At 37.8% G+C, this 15,092-nt stretch overlaps 1 protein-coding gene and 1 non-coding gene across 23 annotated transcripts in view; both read left to right on the forward strand.

Moving 5' to 3' along the window:
* Positions 1-15,092, forward strand: part of Usp54 (ubiquitin specific peptidase 54) — a 129,996-nt gene that overhangs the window by 96,414 nt on the left and 18,490 nt on the right. For 16 of the 22 annotated variants that reach the window (XM_078040340.1, XM_021726736.3, XM_078040350.1 and 13 more), the window contains 7 exons: positions 1,271-1,441; positions 4,274-4,405; positions 4,579-4,959; positions 5,181-5,412; positions 7,303-7,436; positions 10,450-10,617; positions 14,640-14,759. In XM_078040340.1, coding sequence (XP_077896466.1) covers positions 1,271-1,441; positions 4,274-4,405; positions 4,579-4,959; positions 5,181-5,412; positions 7,303-7,436; positions 10,450-10,617; positions 14,640-14,759 — 1,338 coding nt within the window. The remainder of the gene's footprint in view (positions 1-1,270; positions 1,442-4,273; positions 4,406-4,578; positions 4,960-5,180; positions 5,413-7,302; positions 7,437-10,449; positions 10,618-14,639; positions 14,760-15,092) is intronic. The other 6 variants (XM_078040361.1, XM_021726731.3, XM_021726732.3 and 3 more) reach the window with 3 other exon arrangements.
* On the forward strand, positions 5,634-5,736 carry LOC120885971 (U6 spliceosomal RNA). Its single transcript, XR_005728757.1, has one exon. It is a non-coding gene; the product is annotated as a U6 spliceosomal RNA (small nuclear RNA).

The following is a 15,092-nucleotide window of genomic DNA, read 5'->3' on the forward strand; positions in this document are numbered from 1 at the left end:
CTCTACCTCTCCCCCTTCCCATTCCATGTGTTCAGATAGTTGGGACTCATATTTGGGTGCTTAGCACACAGCCTAGCTTAGAGAGAGAGAGGATCCATTATATATAAGAAAGAATTGACAACTTGTGCTGAAACCTAACTTGTGTCAGGCTTTGTTTTCTTCTGCCTTCAAAGGTGTGTTTCCTAAGTCAGTTTGCCCCAGCTCAGAAGTGAGAAGGAAACTGTTTATTTACACCAAGAAACTAAGTTTGTGAGGGAGACCTCAAGTAATTAGTCTTCTAATGTTAGTAAAGAGGGTTGATTTTTACTAGCAATTTTAACAGTGACTTAAATGAATTGTTAAGACAAAAAAAATTGAATCACTGTAAAGCTAATCATTTTGGGAGGATGGTAAGAGAATTTTGTTTTAAAATTCCAAATGCAAGAGTGATATTCCTTCACTTATAAATCAATTTCTCTTTTCTGAGTCAAATTTTTAGAACTTAAATGATTTCCTATGCAAACAGTTTTCAGTTTGATGGCTACAGTCTCAGACTAGCCCATAGAGGTTCTTAATATTTGAACTATAATCTTAATAGTTTTGGTCTGATTTCTGACAAGGAAGAAGAAAAAAAAATTTTCCCTCTTCTGGATATAGCAGTGACTCTTAGTATATTTATGAAGGAGAAGATATTTGGATTTGACATTTTTCTCCTTCCCTACTGCTTGGTATCTGGTGCTTTCTTCATACTTATTGTACCCCACACAGACCTGTTTTACTTCTCTCATAAATCACTCATTTGATCTACTGTGCATATTTCAGTTAGGTGTTTGAAAGAAAGCATTCTCACTGAACTAATTAAAACCAAAGATTAGATATCTGCCTCATAATTTCTCAGTGGTATTAAAAATGCATATAATGTCAATTAAAATTTTATAGCAACATTCATGGCAGTTTGGGAAAAATATTATAGGATAGGGTTGGCCTGGGACTTTCCATCCAAATCAATCTTACCTCCCACAATGTTTTCATTTCTTCCACTTTTTCCCCATAGGTTTTCTCAAATCCCACAGTTTTGCACAGTGGCAGGCAAAGTGAGGGCTTTGACAAGTTAGGGGCAAAGTGGAAGGAATTTTATGTGTGTCTGGAATTTAAGAAGAATGACTCTGTAATATATCTTTCTCACCCTTCCAGGAGGTTCTTGCTTTATAGTCTTTTGTTGCATCCATTTCTTTTCTTCTTTGTCACTGTCTTTCCTCACTTTTGCATATGTGTTTCCTCCTTCCCTTAGGGAGGGAGCCCTCCATCTCAAGTGACACTCGAACAGATTCCTCAACAGAGAGCTATCCCTACAAACACTCCCACCATGAGTCTGTGGTCAGTCACTTCTCTTCTGATTCTCAGGGGACAGTCATCTGTAATGTGGAGAATGATTCCATGTCCCAGAGCAGTCGGGACACAGGTAGGGACTTACACAGAGGACCCTTCTTGCCTAATTCAATTCCTGCATAGAAGGTCTCCCAAGAAAAAGAAACAGAGGCAAGTCAGAAATGTTTGCCATGAAGGGTAGAAAGGCACAGAACTTGGGTAATTATGTGGAATGCAAGGAAACAACACACTTCTGAATGAACAATGATACTCCATTGCACACACTCCTGTCAACAGCAACAAATCAATAAGGGCCATTGTAATATGATTGTTTGATGTGATTATTTCTAAAGTCTGTTTTTCTCCGGTTATTTGCTATCATTGTGCATTCCACACAGAGAACATTCTTAAATTATTTTATCTGTAGGAGAGTATACCTGCGTCAGTGGAAGAAACCAATATAGTGAATACAAGAAAGAATAGAGTGAATCCTGAGATGAAAAGTTCATCATGGGAGATAGAACATCTGAGGCATAAAACAGTACCCATATTCTTTTTTTGTTGTTGTTTTTTGGTGCTGGGTATTGAACCTAGGGCAAGCACTCATACTAACTAATCTATATCCCCAGCCTCTTTTTTTTTTCAATATTTTTTAAAATTGTTGATGGACTTTATTTTATTCATTTATTTACATCCAATGCTGAGAATCAAAACCAGTGCCTCACACATGTGAGCAAGCACTCTACCACTGAGCCGCAACTCTAGCCCAGTGCCCGTGTTCTTAAGAAATTGGGGAATTTGTGAGTTTCTGGCTTTATATTGGGGAGTTATAATCTCTGCCTGGCCTTTTTTAATTGAGAATTTCACGCATTCATAAGTATATAGAAGAGTATACTGCCCCTTTAGGTACCCATCACTTAGTTTAGTAATGATAATTCATAACCAATTTAGTTATACCCACTTTTCCCACTCCTGAATTATTTTGAACCAAATCCCAAGCATTGTATTTCTTTCATAAATAGTTTGGTATGTGTTGCCAAAACATAATTTTTTTTTATACAAAGCATTATTACATTTAAAAATAGTAATGAGAGCTGGGGATATAGCTCAGTGGAATAATGTTTGCCCAGCATAAATGAGGCCCTGGGTTAGATCCCCAGCACTGGCCCCACCCCCACAAAGAAGATAATTCCTTAAAACCACTAAATAGCCAATGAGTGTTCAAATATTATTTTATAAATGTCATATTTTAAAAATTATTTTTGTGTTTCACATAAAATCCAAATGAGGTCTGTACATTGTGATAGGTTGAGTCTTTTAGATTACTTTTAACTTATAGGCTTTGCCTCTGTTTTTCTCCTTGCAATTTATTGTTGAAGAACTAGGTATTTTGTTCTGTACATTTCTTACATTTTGAATTTTGCTGATTTTATCCCTAGGTATACTTTAACTTTTTCTCTTATTTCTCATAAATTGGTAATTAGACCTAGAAGTTGATCAAATTCATGTTGTATTTCTTTTGATGACTGCTGCATAGATGGTGTTAGGTGTGACTATAAGGCCATATTTCTGAAATAGTGAACCAGGGAGAAGCCAGAACAACAATAAACTGGGTGCTTTTTCTAGGAAAGTGAGGTTTATGTTAAATAAAGGTTTGATTATGGGACCTGTCTTTACATTGTAAGATTTAGTTGCTCCAAGTAATTTCTTCCTTCCTTAAATCTTTTTTTTTTATCAGCCCAAATACAACAAAAGAAAAAAAAAGCAATAAAAGAATATATGGAGCCATTGGTAGAAAATAAGTATCCATATCACTACTTTGATGATACCTGAATATCAACAAGGATTTTCATATACAAACATGAAAACAAATTTCTGTTAACTCTATGTGTATTTGAGAAGCAAGGGAGTTTTCTCTAAGCATGTCTTCAAATTTAATTCACCTTCTGGCTTTTAGCAGCTTAGTTAACTATATCATTTAGAACCTAATCTTTGTTGTAAAGTCAGAATCATACTCAGGACATTTGTCTGCTATGGGCATGAAGCAGGGAAAATTGCATAAAATATCCCAGCCTCCCTGGGTTTCCTAATAATTACTATTGAGGGACTATAAAATATAATGTCTGGGTGAAGTTGAGTCAGGCAAAGCATGGGTAGAAGATGAAAAAGAGAATTAATCAAAATTGAAATGTCTTTTATTTTTTAAAATTTATTTATTTACCTTTATTTTATTATTTTTATGTGTTGCTGAGGATCAAAATCACTGCCTCACACATATCAGGCATGCGGTCTACCACTGAGCTACAGCTACAGCCCCTGAAATGTCTTTTTAAGTGATGCTTATTTAAGGACTGTTTAGAACTGGGTCTTTAAGCCATACATAATCAGAACTCTTTTGATCAAATGCTGAGGCCCATGAGATAATACCAAATGTACTAAAAATCCAACTTCACTTAATATGTGTTGCCAAATAAAGAAGAACTCTTTATTCAATTTGTGAAATATATATATACATATACATATACATGACATTTTTATAGAAGCTTTAAAACTTACTTTTAAAATTTACCAAGATTTGGGATGTATCTGGTAGAGTACCTGCTTAGTATTTGCGAGGCTCTAGGTTTGATTCCTAGCAGTAAAGAGGCAAAACAAAAAGTTACTAAGCATGTGTCTTTAGTCCTTCTGGTCATTGGAAAGATTATGAGTGTGGTTTGAGTCTGGTAATTGCTCAGGAGACATTTTACATTTGGAAGCTGTTGTTAAATGTCTGAGTTTCTCTGCATTTATCTACAGAGAGAAACCTATTCATAGATATCTTTGGCCACAAATGCTTCTAATCTGTGGTACTGCCATGAATCCCTAGGCTCTCAAGGGATGGAGGAAACTCAGATACCAGCTTACTCCCATTTCCTTGTTCTTTTAGGACATCTGACTGATAGTGAATGTAATCAGAAACACACATCCAAGAAAGGGTCCCCAGTAGAGCGCAAGAGGAACTCTGGCCGTCTTAGGAGGAAAGGTGATGAGCCACAGGCCTCAGGATATCACAGTGAAGGCAAGCTTCTGCATTGCTTCTCATTTTCATTTCCTATCAAACTTGTGTCACATTCAGACTGTTGGCTTCTCCTTTCTGTTCAAAGGGTTTTTCCTTACTTTCTGGACTTTATGATCTGGGTATTTCTAATCACTTTAAACATCTATATTTGATTCATTCTTTGTGTTTTTTAGGAGAAACACTGAAAGAGAAACAGGCTCCTAGGAATGCCTCCAAATCATCCAGCAGCACCAACAGGCTAAGGGATTTTAAAGAGACAGTCAGCAATATAATTCATAACAGACCATCCCTGGCTTCTCAGACCAATATAGGATCTCCCTGTGGGGGTAGGGGAGGAGACCAACCTGACAAAAAACCTCTTAGGAACCTGTGTTTACACTCTCATGATTGGGAAATAGAGAGTACCAGCAGTGAGTCAAAATCCAGTTCTTCTAGCAAGTATCGACCAACATGGAGACCCAAACGAGAATCTCTGAATATTGACAGTATTTTTAGTAAGGACAAAAGGAAGCATTGTGGCTATACCCAGCTTAGCCCTTTTGCTGAGGACTCAGGTAAGGAGATAATTAGGGAAGAATTGGACTTTATAATAAAGATGATGGTATTTTTAAGAATTTGATTTTCTGATATACCTGGCAAGGTACATTTTTACTCTGATGTCTGGTTTAGGGGGAATGTGAGTTCAATGAATGAGTGGTTGGAGAGAGGGATAGGTCTTTATATAGGCAGATGTTTAATTACCTCCTTTTCCTTGCTTGTCCTTTTATTGGGATAGCTAAAGAATTTACACCAGATGAACCAAGCAAGCCACCTGCTTACAACACTAAACCTGTTGGACCAAGCCCTCAGTACAAACCCTGGGGCTCAGCACGACTAACCTCTCATCTTTTAGAGCAACAACCTCGCCTAATCCAGCGAATGGAATCTGGTTATGAGAGCAGTGAGAGAAACAGCAATAGCCCTGTCAGCCTGGATGCAGCCTTGCCTGAGAGCTCTAATATCTGCAGGTATTGTTTGGATTTTGAATAGAGGTGTTGTCCCTTGCAGCAATGTGAGCCACCTAATTGGAGTTTTCAACCATGGTTTAAATAAATTGAGAAATGGGCTTTAATATTATCTATGTGCTCTACCAACTTTATATAGCAGCAGCACCCTCTGCTGGCAGGAAGAACAAAGGTGCTTAAGAAGTGAGAAAGCTTTCAAGTATCAGATATAAAATAATTCTTTAGTGCCTACTTCAGCATCTGTACTAAAATTTGAAGAATACAAAAAAAGATTAACATGGCCCCTTTTGCAAGGATGTGTAAATTTGTGAAATGTTCCATATTTTACTGGGCTTGATGGCTCATGCCTGTAATTTCAGCAACTCAGGAGGCTGAGGCAGGAGGATTACAAGTTCGAGGCCAGCCTTAGGAATGTAGCCAGGACCGAAGTAATTTAGCCAGAACTTGCCTCAAAATTAAAAGGGTTGGGGGGTTGAAACTCAGTGGTAAAGTACCCCTGATTCGATTCCAAAAGCAAAGTAACTGTTTCAAATTTTCCTGATGATACATAGGATGAACAAGTTTAGAGTTCTAATATACAACAATGAGGAATATAGGTATTAACATTGTACTGTATATAGAATTCATGTTACATGAGATCTTAGCTGCTCTTGCCACAAAAATAAGAGTAACTATATAAGATGATGGTTATGTTCATTTTGCTTCACTTACAATAATCTTTTTATCATCTTATGTGTATCTTATAACATAATTTTCTATATCTTAAATATATATAATTTTAAAATGTATTTTAAATTACTTAATAATTTTCAACAAATGAATCAATTAGTGAAGCAAACCTTTATAATTCTATAATCAGAAAAAACTCAATTGTTACTTATTCTTGCTTTCTAATTTGAAAGAGTTTTTGTTGTTGTTTGGTTTTTTAGGGTAACTGGGTATTCTGGGTTTTATGAAGCCAGTGATATTCATAATCCTATAAGATAATGATGACAATTTAGACAGAGTTCATTGCATTCTACTTGTAAGGCAGTTTGTTCTATGTGTTTTTGATCTACATATATTAGTTTTACTGAGTTGCCACAGACACAATTTCACTAATAGTATAGCTGCTCTAAAAGGAAAGATTATATTTTCTGCAAGGGTGATATCATATCCTCATTCTTTGCCACTCTTCTTCTGTAGGCACAGGACCCTTTTCCGTTTTGCACATGAGATAATGCCAAAATATTTAATAAGATTGGGCTGGGGATATAGTTCAGTAGTAGAGTACTTGCCTAGCATGCACAAGGCTTTGGGTTTGGTCCCCACCACCACCACAAGGGAAAAAAAGAAAAAAATTTAGCAGGAAAAGGGAAGATAATATATAATATGTTCATTAATTCATTTAATATTATTTTAAGTTTCTGTTGTGTCAGATACTATGTATGTTAGAAGCATAAGATATTGTAAATGAGTTAAGATAAAATGGAGGAAACGAGTGGAATTGAAAATGGAGGGATTGTAATATTTTTCAATTTCCAGAAGAAGTTTAGCAGTAGCGTGTATGTGTGTGTGTGTGTGTGTGTGTTTTATACTAGGATTGAACTCAGGACCTTACATGTTCTAGGCAAGTGCTTACCTTTGAGCTACATCCCCAGCTTCCCCTTCCCCATCCTTTTTTAAAAAGAAGGGCTCTTGCTATATTCAGGCTGTCTTTGAACTCCTGGCTCAAACAGTCCTCCTGCCTCAGCTTCCTGAGTAGTTAGGACTGCAGGTGCGTGCTACCATGCCTGGCTCTCAGAAACTTTAATTATATTAGTTTGATGTTTTGTTGTAGGAATTTAGTCTTGTTAATATTGCAAGTAATCACCCTTCTGATGCTTCTACTAGATTCTGGGTTCTTTTTTGAAGGGATCCAAGTGCTAAGAGATCAGCTGGGATAGTCCCTTCTTGGCGTCATATCCCAAAGTCTCACAGCAGTAGCATCCTAGAGGTGGACTCCACAGTATCCATGAGTGGCTGGACAAAAACTCAACCCCTTTCAGGTAAGCAGAAGGACAGTGGATTTGGAGGACTGGATTTGAAGATTAATTCTATTTGGGGAACAGCCTTACCTGAGTAGATTTAAATAAGTTAGAGGACAGTTATAGTTTGAGTATATCTTCAGAATGTTAATACGGAGGTTTTCTAGCTGCTCCATCTTTGGATTTATCTTTTTTTTTTTTTTTTTTGTTCTGTATCATGACTTGCCTCAGTGTTTCTACTTTGGAGAGAGTCCTTGTGGGAATAAAGGGAGAAAAAATTGGTGATCAGCAGTAATAACAACTCCATTCTTAAAAAGAATAAATCTTAGTGTTTTCCTTAGTATAGGGGTAGCTTCCTCAGAAATTAGTTTATTATTGATTAGTACTATGAATTGAGATACAGAAAGGACATATAGGCTATGGGCAAAACTGTGAAATTAGTGATTCAAACTTAACATTACCCTTGCCTGTACATCCTAGTCTTAACTACCAAGTCTCTTGACAGTTACTGAAGGTTCTTACAGGTGGTTGGATAGGGGGTATGCAGCAGTATTAATAAAAATACACAAACCATTTTAGTTTTTTAATATGTGTGCTATAGGTTGCTGACATCTGGTAGAACCGAGTAATACCCATAGAGTCATATACGTTAGGAATACTGGGTTAGAGTAAATTAGAGACCAGTGGAAGAAATTTATGCTTCCCATTGAAGTTACACATTTGGTTTGTTTGTTTCCTACATTTTAATTTCTTTCATGTTGAGTGACATTCTTTTAAGAAACATGTGATCATACATAAGCATATTGCCCTTTTTTCCCTTCTTCAGATAGTCAGTACCTTTGCAATATACTAAAGAGTGATTTCCCCAGTAATCCTCAATTCTGGATCAGCTACATAAAATATGACAGGATTTCACAACAAAATTCACAACAAAAAAAGTTATGACAAAATTCTTCCCCTAACATATAATTCCAAAATTCTTCCCTTAACATATAATTCCACCATCCTTTTTGTATAATAAGCCCTACAGGTCCCACAGTTTGATCTAATCATTCTATTAAGGCACATATTTTTTAGCAGGGGGTAGTACCAGGGATTAAACTCAGGGACACTTAACCATTGAGCTACATCCCCAGCCCTTTTTTATATTTTATTAGAGATGCCGTCTCACTGAGTTGCTTAGTAACTTGCTTTTGCTGAGGCTGGGTTTGAACTCATAATCCTCCTGCCTTAGGCTTCCGAGTTGCTGGGATTACAGGTGTGCGCCACTGCACCCGGCATGGCACTTTTTATCTGAGGTTCAATCACTTAAAAAAAAATAAAAAACTACAATCACATGTTTTTTCTCATGTGGAAGCTAGAGAGGAAAAATGAACAGAAAAGTTGGAGGGATCTCCTAAAAATTGAAGGGAAATCATTAGAGTAGAGGAAAGAGACCAGAGGGAGGAAGGAGGGAAGGGAAAGGGAAATACTGAGGAGTAATATAGACCAAATATATTGCTATATTATGTGCATGTATGAATATGCAACAACAAATTCCACAGTTATGTACAACTATAATGCAACAATAAAAAGTGAAAAAATTATAGAAGTAAATCAAGCAGAATAATTTATTAACCTGCTTTTGCCTCCTGAAATCGAACGTATCAGTATTATCATTATGTTATATATATTTCTACCTCTTTTTTTATGCTTATACAGTACATACTTTAGGTATATATGTATGTATGTGTGTATGTGTGTATATATATAAATATAAATATATATATGGGTCACCATCATTTTAAAAAAATATTTTTAGTTGTAGATGGACACAATACCTTTATTTTATTTATTTATATGTGGTGCTGAGGATCAAACCCAGTGACTTACATGTGCTAGGCGAGCACTCCACCACTGAGCCATATCCCCATCCCTCACCATTATTTTTTTATTTTTTATTTTTTATAGTGCTGCTGATCAAATCCAGGTCCTTACGCATACTAGACAAGCGTTATACCACTGAATTATATCTCCAACTTCTCAACACCATTTAAAAAAAAGTGAGCCGTGCATGATGGTGCATGCCTGTAGTCCCAGCAGCTCTGGAGGCTGAGGCAGGAGAATTGCGAGTTCAAAGCCAGCCTCAGCAACTTAGCAAGGGACTAAGCAACTCAGTGAGACCCTGTCTCTAAATAAAATTCAAAATAGGGCTGAGGATGTGGTTCAGTGGTTGAGTGCCCCTGAGTTCAATCCCCAGTACCAAAAAAAGAAGAAATCATATTATACATATTATATATATTACTACATACTATACATGATATAATACATGATAAACAATTTATTATGAAAATCATTCTAAATCTATGAACACTTATGCAGTGGAGTTTTTACTACTGTGGACATTTTACAAATTAAGGGCGAGGGCTAGGGCTATAGCTCAGTTGGTAGAGTGCTTGCCTCATATGCACAAGGCCATGGGTTTAATCCTTAGCACCACAAAAAAAAAAAAAAAAAAAAAAAGAAAGAAAGAAAGAAAAGAAAAGAAAAAAGAAAGGAAGAAAGAAATTAAGGGCGAGAAGCCCAAATGACTTGCTTGAAGCTCTGATAGAGTGCTTCCTACTGGTTAAGAGCATGGATTATGAATTTAACTTAGTGACTTGAAGTTACCTCTATCTTTTGCCAACTGTGTTACTCTTTTCATGACTCAACTTTCTCATTCCTAAAATGAAGGTAATTCTCATCATCAATTATGAGTGTTAAATAATATATGTAAAAGTGCTTAAAACTGTTCCTAATACATTGAAAATGTTTAGCAAGTGTTAGGTGTCATGTTGTTATACCAAATGTTCATAGTTTTTTTTGTTTTGCTGTGATTTTTATTATTCAGGGTCCAGAATTTGATATGGATATCAGTATTCAAAACATTTACTTCAAATTAAAGAGAAGAGTTCCAAAAGAAAAAAAAAACATATCAAAGTAGTCATAAATTTAGCAGGTGTTTTATCTTTTTTATAGAAATGTTGATTTAGCTTCTCCTTTGCTTATGTCCTAGGTGGGGAGGTATCTTCTAAAAGTGAACTGGATGAATTGCAGGAAGAGGTGACCAGGAGGGCCCAGGAACAGGAACTTCGAAGGAAACGAGAGAAGGAATTAGAGGTTGCTAAAGGGTTTAACCCTCATCCCAGCCGCTTCATGGACTTGGATGAACTGCAGAATCAGGGTAATTGTTGTGAGAATTAGGTTGTTAGTAATGCAAACAGAGAGAAAAGGTATGAAAAAAGATCCAAGCTTGTAAGTTCCCTGTGTTCTCTTTAGAAGTTATATATTTTTTTAAGTCAGTCATTCCAGTGAGAGTTAAAGTAAGAGGTGACAAGCCTTGTGATAAGAGATAGATACTAATTTTGGGCATGTCTACTAAAGCCCAATAGATCAGAGATAGTATATTATTCATGAAAAATATATTCTATGAACATCTCTACAGAAGGTATAAATGAAAGTAGCCTCAATTCAAAAATAGCAAAAAAGAAGTGAGCCACACTGATAGTGAGGGAAATTCTATTTGCTGGGAAAAAAAAAAAAAACCATACTCGGAGATAACCTCACCTGGAGCTTTAGCGAAGTAGATCTGTCAAATAGGATCTGAGAACCCAAAGCCTAATTTACTTTTTTTTTTTTTTTAAGAGAGAGTGAGAGAGAAGAGAGAGAGAGAGAGAGAGAATTTTTAATATTTATTTTTTAGTTCTCGGCGGACACAACATCTTTGTTGGTATGTGGTGCTGAGGATCGAACCCAGGCCGCACACATGCCAGGCAAGCGCGCTACCGCTTGAGCCACATCCCCAGCCCGCCTAATTTACTTTTATTTTCCTAATTTACTTTTTACAAAAATTCATGTGGTGCTGGGGATTGAGCCCAGACTCTCATGCATGCTAGGTAAGTGCTCTTATATTGAGCTCTGCATTCCTAGCCCCTTAATTTACTTTTTCTTTTTTTTTTTTTTTTTTGTACCAGGATTGAACCCAGGGGCACTTAACTACTGAGCCACATCCCCAGCCCATTTCATTTTTTCTTTTGAGACAAGGTCTGACTAAATTGCTTAGAGCCTCAATAAGTTACTGAGACTGGCTTTGAACTTGCAATCTTCCTGCCTCATCCTCCTGAGCCCCTGGGATTACAGGTGTGCACTACTGCACCCAGCCTTATTTTTTTTATTTTGAAACATGGTCCTGCTAAATTCACCAGCTGGCTCCAAACTTGCAATCCTCTTGTCTCATCTTCCCATGTCTCTGGGATTTCAGCCATGCTCCATCGTGGCATGCCCAGCAGTCCTACTTTTTTTTTTTCCCCCTCCACAATACCTTTATCTTATTTATTTATTTTTACGTGGTGCTGAGGATCAAATCCAGTTATCTCACACAGGCTGGGAAAGTGCTTTACCATTGAGCCACAACCCAGCCCTCAACATTCATTCTTTGTGTGTGTGTGTGTGTGTGTGTGTGTGTGTGTGTGTGTGGTGCTGGGGATTGAACCCAGGGCCTTGTGCATGGGAGGCAAGCACTCTGCCAGCTGAGCTATATCCCCAACCCCTATTGTCTTTGATTCAAAGCAACTGTCATATATTTCCCAGGCATTGTATTTGTTTTAAAATGAGTTTTAAATGCCCAATTCCTAGCTGGCATAATGGCACATGCCTGCATTCCCAGTGGCTCAGAAGGCTGAGGTAAGAGGATCACAAATTCAAAGCCAGCTCAGCAATTAAGCGAGGCCCTAAGCAACTCAGTGAGACTCTTATCTCCTAAATAAAATATTAAAAAGGACTGGGAATGTTCAGTGGTTAAGCACCCCTGGATCCCTGGATTCAATCCCTGGTACCAAAAAAAAAAAAAAAAAAAAAAACAGCAAAAACAAAAAAATAAATAAAAATGCCCAATTCCTTAGTTGTCTCTGTATTTGCGTAGTCTTTTCTTCCATTTTGACCTTTAGCTAAATCACTTTGGTGTCACAAATTTATATTGTTTCGAAAGAGGAATCTTGTCATCTTTCTCCTTGTCTTTTCCCTCCTCTGTCAATTGAGCAGTACAGTTTAGAGGGAATCTCCCTGCCTGTATTTGTCAGTTCTTCATACATTTTGGATCTCCTGAGAGAAGGAACGAAGTGCTAAGATTTTGGATGATAAGAATTTAAATCCATGGGGCTAGAGATGTGGCTCAGTGGTAGAGAGCGCTTGCCTAGTATGTGTGAGACACTGGGTTCAATTATCAGAGCCACATTAAAAAAAAATAAGTAAAATAAAGGTATTGTGTCCCTCTACAAGTAAAAAAATAAAAAAGAATTTATATCCAGTATAGTCATTAACTATAGTTTGCCTAAGATCTTTTCTTTCCACCTGTGACTTTGTGAAGGCTTAATTTGAATTCCAATTATTGGTGAACCTAAATAATAGCTTTCTACCAATTTACGGTTATGAGTGAGTAGAAGGCAAGGATGTTAAATAAATTTGAGCATTCATTTTATTTTTGCAGGTCTGGGGATCGAACACAGGTCTTTGTGCATGCTAGGCAAGTGCTCTACCATTCCTAGCCTATAAACTTATTATTTTTTTTAATGGCTTTAGCTACCATCCATCTTGGATTATATTGGTAGTATAAATTTAGTTGATTCCAAATATAATGGAAGAACTTTGGACCTGGGAATGGGGAAAACCACACTTCTATTGATGAAGTGAAACCTGAGTGCCAGCTTCTTCAGAACTAACCTGCTACTTCTGCTGTAGTAGTGGAAATACTTTCTAAAAGCCAGGGTGAATTAAGAAGGGAATTTTAGGGATATGGAAGATCTTATCTTAGCATTTCCAGCTGGAGATAAGAAGATATTATGGAGAAGAATGATTAAGACAGTTTGATCCCTGCCCCACAGCCCCTCCCCCTTGTAAATGTTCAGTGTCAATCCCAGTGGTAGATGAACTTAAATTATAGTTTTTTTTTTTAACCAATTTATGGTTATGAGTGAGTAGAAGGCAAGGGGGTAAATAAGCTTCAGGGTTCATTTACAGAAGTTGCCTTTACTTATTTCCTTGCCTTTTCCTCTGGATTCTTCAGCACCTGCTTTGAAACTCATCCACTTTGAGAGGAGAAAGGAATGTCCTCAACTTGTTATATGGGAAGGTGCCTTTTGGGGATAGTTTTGATGAGCAAGGGTTCCACCATGCGACCAGCGCACTGGTTTCATTAAAGAGGTTCTTGGCATAAAAGCTAGTGAGATCGAAATAAACACAGACTCAATTACCTTTTTCTATGACCAGGTACGAGTCGGCTCTCCCTCTGACTCACACCTCAAACCACCCTGTAGGGCAGCAGGGATTACTCAGGGCTAGCAGGAGAGAGAGAGAGCACGCTAGGGAGTGGCCTTTTATTGGGGAACAAGAAATTCAGGGGAGAATTCCATCCAATGAAGGTTGAGGGGGGCAGCACTCCAAGGTCAGGGTCAGTGATTGGCCCCAGGGTCAGTGGTCAAGTCACACCCCCACACGGACAGGCTCTCGCACCAGGAGAGGGTCGGGAAAGCTCCGACACAGTTTAGCCAGAGCGCCTCACACCCAAACCGGGAGTTGCCCAATCACGTGTGAGAATGGCTCCCCACACAAGGGCATGATAAAAATAAATACTTAGTAGTGCTGGTGAAAGGTATGTTTATGTAACAACAAATGCGATTCAACTGCCATGGTAGGAACTGTAGACCCCTTGTGCCCAAGAGTTTTACTGACTTTTTAGTTAAGGGTGATGAAGAGATATCTGTGAATTGCTATAGGAAAGAAGTGATATGGAATACTTTTCATAGAATAGTGAAGCCATCTTTGCCATAACAGCATTGGAAGTCTGTGGCATTCTGATACTCTGGCAGGATGTGTATTGTAACACTATGGAAGAGCAGTTCAGTTTTAGCCATGAGAAGTCATGTTGTTATAGACATATTTTGTTCTTTCATGGAGGGAGTCCCTGAGAAGTCTTCGAGTTAGAACATATGGCTGGCAATGACATGCCTCTCTTTCAGGGCCTTGGAAGATCTTGGGTAAAGCAAAAATGGGTGTACTTGTTTCAGGGACTTCTTAATAGTAATGGACAGTTGAAATAAGGATAGACCAATGACTTGGCAACAAGGATCTATGTGCACCAAAGGGAAACAGCAGTACATAGATGAAGTTGGAATTAATTATAATGAAAACAAAAAGTACTGGCCCTTTCAGGGAGGAGTGACGGCTTTGAGAGGTCTCTGCAAGAGGCAAATTCAATGTTTGAAGAGTCGCTGCATCTGGAACAAAAGGGAGACTGTGCTACAGCTTTGGCTCTTTGTAACGAAGCTATCTGTAAGTAACTCTAACCGCTATGGCTATGGCATTTTTTACTAACTTCATAACAGGTATTAGTGTTGTCGCTCAGATGACTATAAAAATAATTTTTATGTTTCTTAACTCTCACATTTCCAAAGTGAGGCCCTTTAGCTATCTATGCCCTTCAGATTTCTTTTCCCTCCCCTCCCTTTCCCTTTTCCCTCCCCTTCCCCTTCCCCTTCCCCTTCTACCTCCCCTTTCCTTTCCCTTCCCTTCCCTTCCTGTCTCTCCTCTTCCTGTCTCTCCTCTCCTCTCCTCTCCTCTCCTCTCCTCTCCTCTCCTCTCCTCTCCTCTCTTCTCGGTACCAAG

This window comes from Ictidomys tridecemlineatus, chromosome 1 (assembly GCF_052094955.1).
Source record: "Ictidomys tridecemlineatus isolate mIctTri1 chromosome 1, mIctTri1.hap1, whole genome shotgun sequence".
Taxonomy (NCBI): Eukaryota; Metazoa; Chordata; class Mammalia; order Rodentia; family Sciuridae; genus Ictidomys; species Ictidomys tridecemlineatus.